At 35.7% G+C, this 11,231-nt stretch overlaps 1 protein-coding gene across 1 annotated transcript; it reads left to right on the plus strand.

Moving 5' to 3' along the window:
* Positions 1-1,683: 1,683 nt before the first annotated feature.
* Positions 1,684-10,759, plus strand: LOC120107785 (methyltransferase-like protein 2). Its single transcript, XM_039121240.1, has 10 exons — positions 1,684-2,041; positions 2,236-2,440; positions 6,670-6,809; positions 7,037-7,070; positions 7,233-7,308; positions 8,475-8,652; positions 8,840-8,929; positions 9,034-9,130; positions 9,780-9,934; positions 10,143-10,759. Exons 1-9 carry the CDS (start codon positions 1,754-1,756, stop codon positions 9,926-9,928), a joined length of 1,257 nt encoding a protein of 418 aa, XP_038977168.1. The 5' UTR covers positions 1,684-1,753; the 3' UTR covers positions 9,929-9,934; positions 10,143-10,759.
* The last annotated feature ends 472 nt before the right edge of the window (positions 10,760-11,231 follow it).

Genomic DNA, 11,231 nt, shown 5'->3' on the forward strand with positions numbered 1-11,231 from the left:
ATTCAGTTGGGTCGACTCAACTTCCACTTGGGTCGACCCTCTCAGGGTTTCCAGAGAACCTATTTTTGAATGTCATTGCCTTTGGGTCGACTCATGTTAACTTGGGGTCGACTCAAGTTTGGGTCGACTCAAGTTTCATTTGGGTCGACCCTCTCAGGGTTTCCAGAGAACTGTTTTCTTGAGGCTTGAGGTTTGGGTCGACTCATTCCTTGCTTGGGTCGACCCTCTCAGGGTTTCCAGAGAACTGTTTTTTGCAGAAGTGTGCCAGATGGTTTCTTGATGTGCCGGGGTCGACTCAATCAACTTTGGGGTCGACTCAATCCACACTTTGCTGCAACTTAAGGTTAGATTCATCCATATAAACAATGAAATGCATCTTTATCTTATTATACTAATGTACTGAGAGTAACAGACTTATAAATGATGTATCAAATTAACTTGTAACATACTCTTGATTATTGTATTAATCATCAAAATACCACTATCATCCTCATTTTGGTTGTTGCTAACTTAATTATCAAATATGCATCAAAATGGACTGTTTTAATAGCATGGCATTTTGCTTTATATATTTTAATCATAAAATCTAATGAATTTTTAATTTATCTATATTTTAGGATGTGCAGATCATGACCGATAAAGTGGATTTTCAATTTATATATCATATCATGTATTTTATCATACTTGTGTAATAGATACAATTTAATTTTTTACCGATTTGATGCGAAGGTCAGATACTTTTTTAGTTTTAGAATTTTTTGTATGAATTTATGTTCAATAATTTGAATCTTCAATTTGATTGGCCCATTATTGATTCCAAATATATTAACTCTTTTTACAGAGAGTTAACTTAAAGTATGTAGTCTAACTATTTTGTGTTTTCATATCTAGCCATATATATAAGTGCTATTGAGTTAAGTCAAATTCCTAGTTTTACTAAATCCAAATCTTAGTAAAAACTTAGATCCAAATTTGAGTACTAAATACAAGTATTAAGTTCGCCTCAGATGGGGTAAGTCTAGGAATCACTGGCTATTAAATATTGTAAAGAGTTTATCAAGTTAAACAATTCATGCTTTGAAAAATTTATAAACATCTAATACATTACATAAAAATTAAAATTTTTTTGCGTACATATCCTTCTAAATATTGAAATTTTCATGAATATCCTTCCAAAATTAATTTTGTATGTATATCCTTAAAAAATACTTGTTTTGCATGTATATCCCGTATTTGATGGTTAAGTATATAACAAAAAGAGATCCTAAAATCAAAAGATGCGCCATAATTAAAGTTAAGTACAAGTACCTAAGCATATTCAAACATATTATTACTTTTTATTTTTCAATTAAACATTAAAAAATATAGTTAACCAAAAAAATAACATATAAATGTTATTTGTAAGTGTGACAAAAAAAAATTCCTGAAAAAAGAGTCATGTTTACATCCAAAAACTTGAACATGTCTCCTGTCAAACACTTGAAGTTTTTTTCCTCTTATCTGGAGGAATCATTGGATACATCATCAAACTACCAAATATTAATTTTGATACTGCGGATTTTCAGAATATCCAAATTGGACCCAAATTTGGATGTGACCGCATCCAAGCCCGGACGGTTTGATCCGACCGAAACCCTCCTTCCTGGTCTTTGTTTGAACCTGAGCTTCCGGTCTTCTTCTTGTTCTTCCCACCTTTAAACCCTCCTTTGGGCGTCCCCCGAAACTTTCAGCTTCCAAAGGAGGGAAAAAGGAAATGGAGGAAAGTATCTCTGAGGAGTTCAAATCCTTCTTGGATTCTGGTATCTACCGCCTGGATGGATCGAAGGTGGTCTTCGTAGATCCCGTTCGCCTCCTCAACGATTCCTACTCCCGCTTTGGGGTTTCTCCCTCCGCCTACTACTCCCGTTCCTTCCAATCTACGGATCGAGAAAGAGTAGAAGAAGAAGATAATGCCCCCTCGATTTCGAAGAAGAAGAGGAAGCGAAAGAAGAGGCCTCGCGATCTAAACGAGAGAGAAAAGTCCGCGGAGAAACGCCATCAAGTAATCCGCCTCCTCTCTCTCTCTGTGTTATGTGTGTGTCTGTGTTTCTCGTCGCATTTTTTTGGTAAAGTTTTCATTTTTAATTTTGATTTTTACCAGGAAGCGTCTCTCCTCCTCCGCCTTTCCCTCTTTCTCTCTGTATTTTTTTCCCATTTCTTTTGAAAAGTTTTCATTTTAGTTCTGATTCCTAGCAGGAAGCGAAATCTTTGTTACTCAAAGCACACAGAGCTTTTCTTGAAGTTGCCGGGCTTCAAGCGTTTCTTCCGAAATTAGTCAAGTGCGAGGAATTTACACATGATGGTGAAACTGAAGAAAAGAATTTTATTGAGCTTGGAAGCCATTGGCAAGCGCCACTCTATGAGATTGCTCTTTGTTTTCCCAAGTCACATGAAGGAGAAGGTCAGGGTTTCCGATTGAAATGTTAAGAGAGTTGCATAAGCTTGTCCGGGTGATTAATGTTTGAGTGGAAAGGCTTGGACTTCTTTTCTCATTGAAGCATTTGGCTATGTTTTTCTGATTGTTTGTGAAGCATGAGGTTTATAAAAGAAGTTTTAGATGAAGCAAAAATTTTAGCTTGTTGCTGTCTAAAATTTGGGGATCGAATTATTTCAGATGTTACGATGGTAGTGTCAGAACATGTTTTTTATTTGAAGCATTAGAGCAACGAAGCATTAGACTAGTTAATGATTATGATAAAATCTTTTAATGGCCTTAAACCTAAAGAAAGGTCGGCCAAATCGTACTTTCCAATGGGTTTATGGTATTTGAAATGAGAAATGTCTCTATTAGAAATTACAAAATGACAATGATGCAATCTTTCTTTATGTAGATGATATATTGATCCTTGGAACCAACACCAACATATTAAGTGAAGTTATGTAGTTTCTTCCTAGTAACTGTGTTATGGAGGACTTAGGAGTTGAAATTTGTGAACCTCCTTTAGGACTTGACAGAACCCAGTTTCATTGCATAGAAAAGGTTCTTGAACAGCCTGATCAATTCAAGTGTGAATTGGTTAGACACACATGATCCTGCTGTAAAACTTGTAAAGAACAATAAAGGAGGTGCATCTCAACTGAACTACTCTTACATTGCTTTTGCTTGAGATATTTAGGAAAGCATACTGGGTCTTACATTTCTGATCCTGTAGGAAGACTTGATGGATATGTTAGTCAACAAGATTGGTTCAAATGGACTGTGTTACTCAGGGTCCTTAGATATTTGAAAGGAACTAGTAAATAAGGTTACTTTTTCAACAGTCTAAGTTTAGATAGATCCAATGTTCTAAGAGTATCTGCTCAGCTAACTGTATCGGAGACAATCATGACAAACCAGAAAATTAGTGTCTAAAACTGCTATAAAGCAGTTACGCTCCTGCAGTTTAAAAGTATCAAAAGAAAATAATCATCATAATTGTTATGGATGAATGTTAAAGAATGAATAAATAACAACTAAAATTATCAATCATAATGTATTTGTTTGAAAATATAGAAGTTCAAATGGGTTCTTGTGATCATGACCTGTGACTCACTGTCTATCATGGTGCATCCATAGATGTATTTAAAAGAATTAAAATCTTGGTGCATCCATCAATGTGTTTAAAAGACTTTCTCACCCCTCTCCCAGGTATGATCGGTGCGCAAGTCCACTCTTGCCGGTATTTGGATGCTCCAAGGATATTTCCTTCCTGATATGGGAACTTGAGAGGTAGGATTCCATTATCTTGGAGTTTCCTTCCAAAGAGAAAGTCTCAACTGTGATGCAGAAAGTGTGAAAATGCAAAAATTAAAACTTAAAAGCATTCATGTGGGCCTCCTACTCCTTGCCAACTCACACTCATTAAATAATATATTTTAGTCAGAAAAAGCTGAAACATGTTAAAAATTCTTTTAACTAAAACAACTAAATTGACACTTCAAATGCCCAAGCATAATATAGTTTATTAAATAAAAGTATGTTAAAAATGCTAAAGATGACTTTTTTTTCCTCTGAACCTACAAGATGACCATGAGTCATGGTCATTACAAAGATCTTTCTTCTCCCAGCAGAAATTCTAAACATTTGTTTGCCAAAGCTTTGTCCTTTTGTGGACTATCATGAGTTTGTTATATGAAGGAAAAGACAGTGAGATAACTAATCAAGAAAACAATCTTGACAGTTCATGCGCTGAAGGGATTGACATGGAATATGTATAAGTTTGAAACTAAGTTGAAAGACGAAAATTGGAAGATTTGATTGCTAGTGGGTAGTTGAATAAAAGGTTTCCATGCACCACAATGTATTTGAAAACTAGTGGAGAGTGGAACTCTCTATTGTTCTTGTCTTGATGTACTAAAAAAGTGATTTTTCAGACTTGATAATGCTATGGGACCTTAATGATTCATATATAGAGATTTGATATGAGAGGAGCTAGGTGTAGGATGAAGAGGTAGTTCCCATAATGTGTTGAGGTGTTTTTGATGTTACAACTCCATCAATGAGAGGGGGTGATTTTAATGTTGTTCCCATGCCACCCTCTTTTTGCTGACACTTGATAAAATTTTCCATTGTTAATCTTATTGATGCTAATTCAAATGGTGATCTAGCGACTCTAGGATCTAAGAGCTGACATTACATCTTTCTTGCCTATCATCTCATTTATGGGCACTTTGAAAGCAAAGAACAACCGCTTGATCCAATGTTGACTTTAGGATCTAAGAGCAGACATTACAACCTTCTTGTCCATCATCTCATTTCATGGATCCTTCGAAAGCAAAGAACAACCGCTTAATTCAATGTCGAAGCAGACCACTTATGCTGAAGTAACATGCTTTAGCTAGTTACATTTTATGCCTCTGGATAGTCTCGCATCAATTCAAGTCCTAATCAATGTATCAAAAAGTGGATAGCGGGCACATAGTAGTCAAGGGGTTTCATAGTGGATAGCAAGTGATATGTAAATGGACTGCTAAAACATATGAATACTATTCAATGAATACTATTCTTGCTTAGTATCAAAGACAATATTTTACATCAACTTCATGCGAAAGATAATTCAAAAAAAAAAACCAAGGTCAAAGCTATAAGACATCGTACACTTAACACCATAATATTATGTTAACATCCATATAACTTAAGGTCCATAATCTAATGACAGATATCATCATCCACTAAACATAGTAACATCATTCATAAGATAAAAATATCTGCAATCACATAATATCAACTATAGAAGAAAATCTCCAGAATCATATTACAAATTCACCAAGCAAAACATTATCATCAATAGATAATAGACTTCTCTAAGATCTAGACAAAAAAGTTAAATGTCAAATTTGACTATCTTAATGATCAGTCATCATCTGCTAGTACTGAGTGGTCTACTCCTTGAGCTTTAGAACTAGAGGTGTCCAAGTCATCCATCTCATCATATGCCTCCTTGTTCTCCTCCTCCTTGCCTAATTCCGCTGATTCAATCTCATCAATGTTTTGCTGTGATTCTTTGGTTTCCTTCTGTGTGAAGATGAAACAGATCCAGCATTTTTAGGTCAAGCCTGCTTTGGTGTCCATGGTGGTCTGCCAGCTACAATGCATTGGCAAGGGAGCGCCAAAGGGGGAAGGGGTTGAAGAGGGCCGCCATCTTCCTCACTTCTGTTTCTCCTTCTCTCTCACATTCTTCATTTGGCTAGTGCCTGAAATAACTAGAGCAGCCCATGCTTTAAACTCCTTGGACCGATCCAATTGGGTATTAATCCAGCCCTCTATGGAATAAATTGCTTGCTCCCTGGTATAGAAGTTTTTTCCACCATATCAGCTGCTTCATATCCAAGTGCTATATAGCGCCACTAGAATAAGCATAGCTGTTTTGGCCGAAATTGCTATAGCAGCCACAACATCCAACTTGTAAGCTGAATTTTGCCGGAAGCTCCATTGCAGAGTTTAGGCATGCTAACATGCTCACAATTACATTTCATATGCATATATCATATACATTCAGCTGGTCCACTTTTTTTTTGCTTTTTGATAGATGTAAAAAAGTGGAACCTTATTGTCTTCATACTGCATATATTCCTTCAGATGAGTAACCAACTGATATCATCAAAAAAGATTGCTCTGACCATCTCGATATCGTCTTTGTTCCCATTTTTGTTCTTTGCAAAATGTGCTTCACTTTCTAGGGATGAGAAACTATATAATCTGCTAATCCTGTCTTAGCTTACCTATTCATATAGGTGTGAACTTCTTCATTTCATATAATACATGTGCAATAGGCACCTAATAAATTGAATGTGATTGATCAATTTATTTGTTCTTTCATTCTTGACTTTCCAATTATAAGTGGAATAGCAAAGCTGGAGTAACACTTCAGCACCCAATTAGTTGGAATAAGCCTTTTGTTGAGCAGATATAGCACTGGCTTCAATTCCAGCTTTAGGGTAACTTGAATCTAGAGTATGAGCCCCTGAAAATAACTATAATTTGTGAATGCATATCCTTGTAAATCTTATCATATGATACTTGGATATGTTCTGTTTTCCATATATAGTGATGTTTTCTTTTCAAACTCCTGACCTTGAGTGCATGTTACATTGACATTTTACCAAATATTATAGTATTCCATAACACTTTTTATCCTTGTAAATTATCAGATTCATGGCTTGGCAACCATGTTGGGAGGACAGTGGTTCCATTATTTAATAACTTAATTAGCAATGAAACAAATGATGAGGTGGAGGCTGAATTCAACAACAGCCAGTACATATTACCTGGAAGAAGCTGCTTCTACATGGTATGAAGTTGGCGTTGTCATTCATTTTTTGATTATTGATTAAAGTGAAGTTTTAAGTTCTTTTCTAGTTTTATTCTTACCTTAGCGGGATCCACAAAATAAACCCCAAATAGTTGGGATGTGAGTTGTGTTTTTTTATTGTCAAGTCTGTATTGTCTTAATTTTCATTTTCATTTATACATTTTCGTGTGTATCCATGTTAATTTTGATGGTATAATGGCATGCAGTCCGACTTGAGACAAATTCGCAACCTCATCCCGGGTAATTTTCATGAATCAGAGTCTTGCCTGTAAATCAAATGTATTTCTACTAAAAGTGAATTCGCTTTTGCAGCTTTCTAATATTTTTGATTCCTCGCTACCAAAAGCAAACTTGTTTTTCCCCACTTCCTTATAACATGCTGGATACGTATCTTTTATGCAGCTAAGTCTGATCAGGGCTTTAACCTCATTGTCATTGATCCGCCATGGGAAAACGGAAGTGTTCGCCAGAAAGCAGTGTATTTTCCCTCATTTCCTTCTTGATGGTTTTGTATTTATGTTCTGCATGCAGATTATGACATGTATTTGGTCGAACTGTTTTCTGGTTTTCTTTTACGTTGCCAAAGGATTATTAATGCTTGAGGCATGTATCTTTATGTATGAACACATCTCTAAGGAACCGAAAAGCTCATAAATTTTATGATTAATTTTCGAAAATAGATGCGAGATTTCTTTGGTGCATGCTAGATGAATCAAATACCATCATGTACTTGCATACTTGTGCCAAAAGTAGCCTGCGTGCTGCATCATGCAAATTTTAACTTGTTTGAAATCCTAAAGAACATTTTTTGATTGTTTCATATATCAGAAGCAAAAAAAAAAGTATAAATAAGAAAAAAAGAAGAACATTAATTTTATAAAAGCCAGTATAAAGTGTTTCAAAATGTAAAACAGAATCTTCAGATTAACATGGATAAGCTTCGATCTTTCTAGTTCGCTAGCTTGTTTATGTGATTATATCATTTGATCACATGTTCTTGTTCTCAATGAAGACATGTTATCTAATTCAAGGTTTTCTACCATTAAATATACAGTTTTTCTTTTCTTCTTTAAGATTATCCTGCTTCATCACAGATAACTACAGAGCAGGATGGAGATATGAACCCCTGGTTCACTATCTCCTAGGAAGAGAATCTCAAGCAGCTTATGATATTTGGAACCTGTTAATTGTTGGTCAAAATATCTTTCTTTATAATAACTTATTGATGGAACAGGAATTTGAATAATTATTAAAATGTACTTTAGTGTATGCTATATGTCCTAATGTGTCTAACCCTGAATTTTCAATATTATGTGCATATATATACTTTTTAAATTATGTTGCACCTCTTTCGATACACTTATTAAGTATTATTTTTGAGTTTAAATCTTTTTGTACAGTTACCATACATAGATATTGATTGCTTTATCTTGGGGATTCTTATTTGGAAGAGTTGAAGTGGAATGTAAACTTCGCCAACCATGGGACTATTGTTCTGCGAAGCTTGATAGGACCATCAATTATTTGTTCTACTTAACTACAAAGAATATTTTCCTGCCATAATTTTTGGTCATATTGGTACAGTATCTCACATCCAGGCTAAATGGTATTGAGATGAGACTGTGATAGATCTTTTTGTTGTAGGTTTCCTACATTACCCAACCGATACTTTCTGTACCTTCCTGTTAAAGAACTTGCTCATGCTGAAGGTGCCCTTGTGGCTTTATGGATGACTAACCGGGAGAAGCTGCGTATGTTTGTTGAGAAAGATCTGTTTCCTGCTTGGGGAGTAAGCAATGTCACACTCTGTTACTGGCTGAAGGTAAATTTATCGTACTGGTGTATCCCCTATCATGCTGGTTATTTTTTTGATCTATACTACAAGTGGTACACATTGAGATATTTTCTGCTTTCTGGATATGAATTAGCAGTTCATTCTGTCAGATTACAACATTTATATTTCTGCTCTGGTGGCTGAGAAGTTGATTTAATGCTGAAACATGATTTAGGTGAAACCAGATGGGTCCTTGATTGGTGAATTGGACTTATTTCATCATAGACCATATGAATACCTTCTACTCGGCTACATTAATATGGAGGTTTTTTTCTGTACACTTATGAGTATTCATGGCGGTTACTACTTCTATGTTCCATTTCATGGATGTAAAGAGACATTTTGCTTAAATTTTGTGATGTATTGCAGAATATTAATTCAGAGTGCACACCAGCAGTTAATTTGGAAGATGCTCATGTTATTATCAGCATTCCAGGTGTCCACTCAAGGAAGCCCCCTTTAGGAAGTATCCATGCCTGTAACTGGCCAAAATTTCCGAATGTTACGTATAACTATATGGTCTTCTAAATCTGCTGGAAGATGTGTTTAATTTTGAACCACTTAAAGACACCATTTACTACACGAAATCCCTTGCTATGTTTGAGCAACCTAAGCTTGTCTATGAATTCCACATACATTGCATGTGAAGGTGGTTTTTCTATCATGCTTACTGACAATATTTATTAATTTAACTCATTAATTCCTCACATTTAGGCAGCGCAGGAACCAACACAGAGGGAAGTACATAATCAATTCCCACCAGTTAATCATGCTGTTAGAATTCACATTTATTATCATAAAGGGAGTGTATTATCAAAAGAAAGATTCAATATTATTCTCCATCAGCTAATCATGCTTTTGGAATGCCCATTAGTAGCTGTTTGCTCATCTATAGCAGTTGATATAGAAATTCCCCCTGATTCTCTTGCAAAAACTCTTCATCTTGTTATTTAGCATATCTACTTCAAAAATGTTAATTTGTCTATCCTTTATTTAGCTGGTGGATTTTGTTTTTCATACGAAGTATCTGAGACAGCATATATCATGTTACTATGTTCTTCACATAATCTAGTGTGCTCCATTGCTTTCTTGTGTCAAACCTTAACCATCTTAAGAACTACTATGGGATCATATACCAGGCACCAAACCTGTGAAATGTATTGAGCTTTTTGCTAGAGAATTGGTGGCTGGTTGGTCATGTTGGGGCAACGAACCGCTTCACTTTCAAGACTCGAGATACTTTATGGAAAGACAAGAAAGATGATCTGAGGTGATGGAATTTATTGCCCTTTTTCATTTGGACAACTGATCTAAGATAGAGGAAAGAACTATTTTTCATTCTTTACATGATTTGGAGGCTTCCCCAAATCACCCAGTAAAGTTCCTTTTCCTTGCAAGTTGCAATACTGATTCTGCTGGAATTTGATTGCATACTTGGATTTCCTATGATGCAATAAGATGTGGTTTTTGTTCTGCAGATGAGGATCTGAAGAATGTAGTCTGTTGCTGTATGAGAACATGAAAACTTTCTGGAGATGAACTGTCATGATAATCAATGGCTTTTTCCATCAAAATACAACTCTTAAGAAGACTACATGGAAGAAGAAGATAGTCATAACCAGCTTCTGTCAATTCTTTCCTGGAGCCCTGCCTGAATGAGCAACTCCAGGCAAGAGGGGATGCAATGAAACCTAAATGGCTGGTTGGTGGAACAGAGAAAATGATGAGGTCTAATGCATGATAGATTAATGTTCTTCAACATAATGATCCCGTATACAGGAAAGGAAATTCTAAAATAGAAGGGGGAATTTCCTGTTTGGAGGTTTGATTTAAAAATGTAGACATGTTTTGCCTTGTGCAAGCAGGAGCAATAAATCTGTTGTGTTTGGAACTCGAATTTGTTGCAGTTGGAGACCTGTTAGTGTGGTGGTTCTTTAGCTTGAAGTTTGGGGTTGTTTGGGTTAAAAGAGAGGAGAAAAATAGAAATTTTGGGGGATTCTTGGATGTTGGAATATGCATTTTAAATCTGATTAGTATCATATCTCATGTTTTTCTGTGGCTCAACTATTATATATGATGTTAATATTAACCTGCAGATGCAAATATGTGCGGACTGATGGCATCTTCTAGTATAATTTTTCATTTGCCGCAACATCTATCGACTAATCCCGAAGAAAGGTAGAGGCTTTGGTCCCGTTTCCCTCTCCTTTTTTTTATCAAAATATTCCTACGTAACCAATATTTCAGGTCTGGGACCATGTATCAGTGACTAGCTCTTCTTTTTTTTCAAGTTACAATTAGCATATGGAGTACATAAGAGGGAGTTTTAATTAGAGTGGATATACTATTGGACGCAATCTTGATGTGTATTGATGTGGCTCGGGTTAACCGTTTCTAAAATCTCGCCCAATAACTTAGTTCGCTAATCAGATGACGACGTATGTCCAGCGAAATCAATGGCCTATTAAATCTTTGAACAATCAGCGTGATTGGTTGCTGACCTAATCGGCAGGTAAGAAAAGTGTACGATTATGGTACATCCGAAAAATGCTCAACTACTTGTTTGC

Source organism: Phoenix dactylifera, unplaced genomic scaffold, assembly GCF_009389715.1.
Source record: "Phoenix dactylifera cultivar Barhee BC4 unplaced genomic scaffold, palm_55x_up_171113_PBpolish2nd_filt_p 001019F, whole genome shotgun sequence".
In the NCBI taxonomy this organism is placed as follows: domain Eukaryota; kingdom Viridiplantae; phylum Streptophyta; class Magnoliopsida; order Arecales; family Arecaceae; genus Phoenix; species Phoenix dactylifera.

Excerpts from the sequence above, each read along its gene's own strand:
- LOC120107785 (XM_039121240.1), top strand. The coding sequence starts at position 1,754 with ATGGAGGAAAGTATCTCTGAGGAGTTCAAATCCTTCTTGGATTCTGGT. Across the intron at positions 2,441-6,669 it reads CAAGTCACATGAAGGAGAAG|ATTCATGGCTTGGCAACCAT; the intron begins GTCAGGGTTTCC and ends GTAAATTATCAG. Across the intron at positions 6,810-7,036 it reads GAAGAAGCTGCTTCTACATG|TCCGACTTGAGACAAATTCG; the intron begins GTATGAAGTTGG and ends AATGGCATGCAG.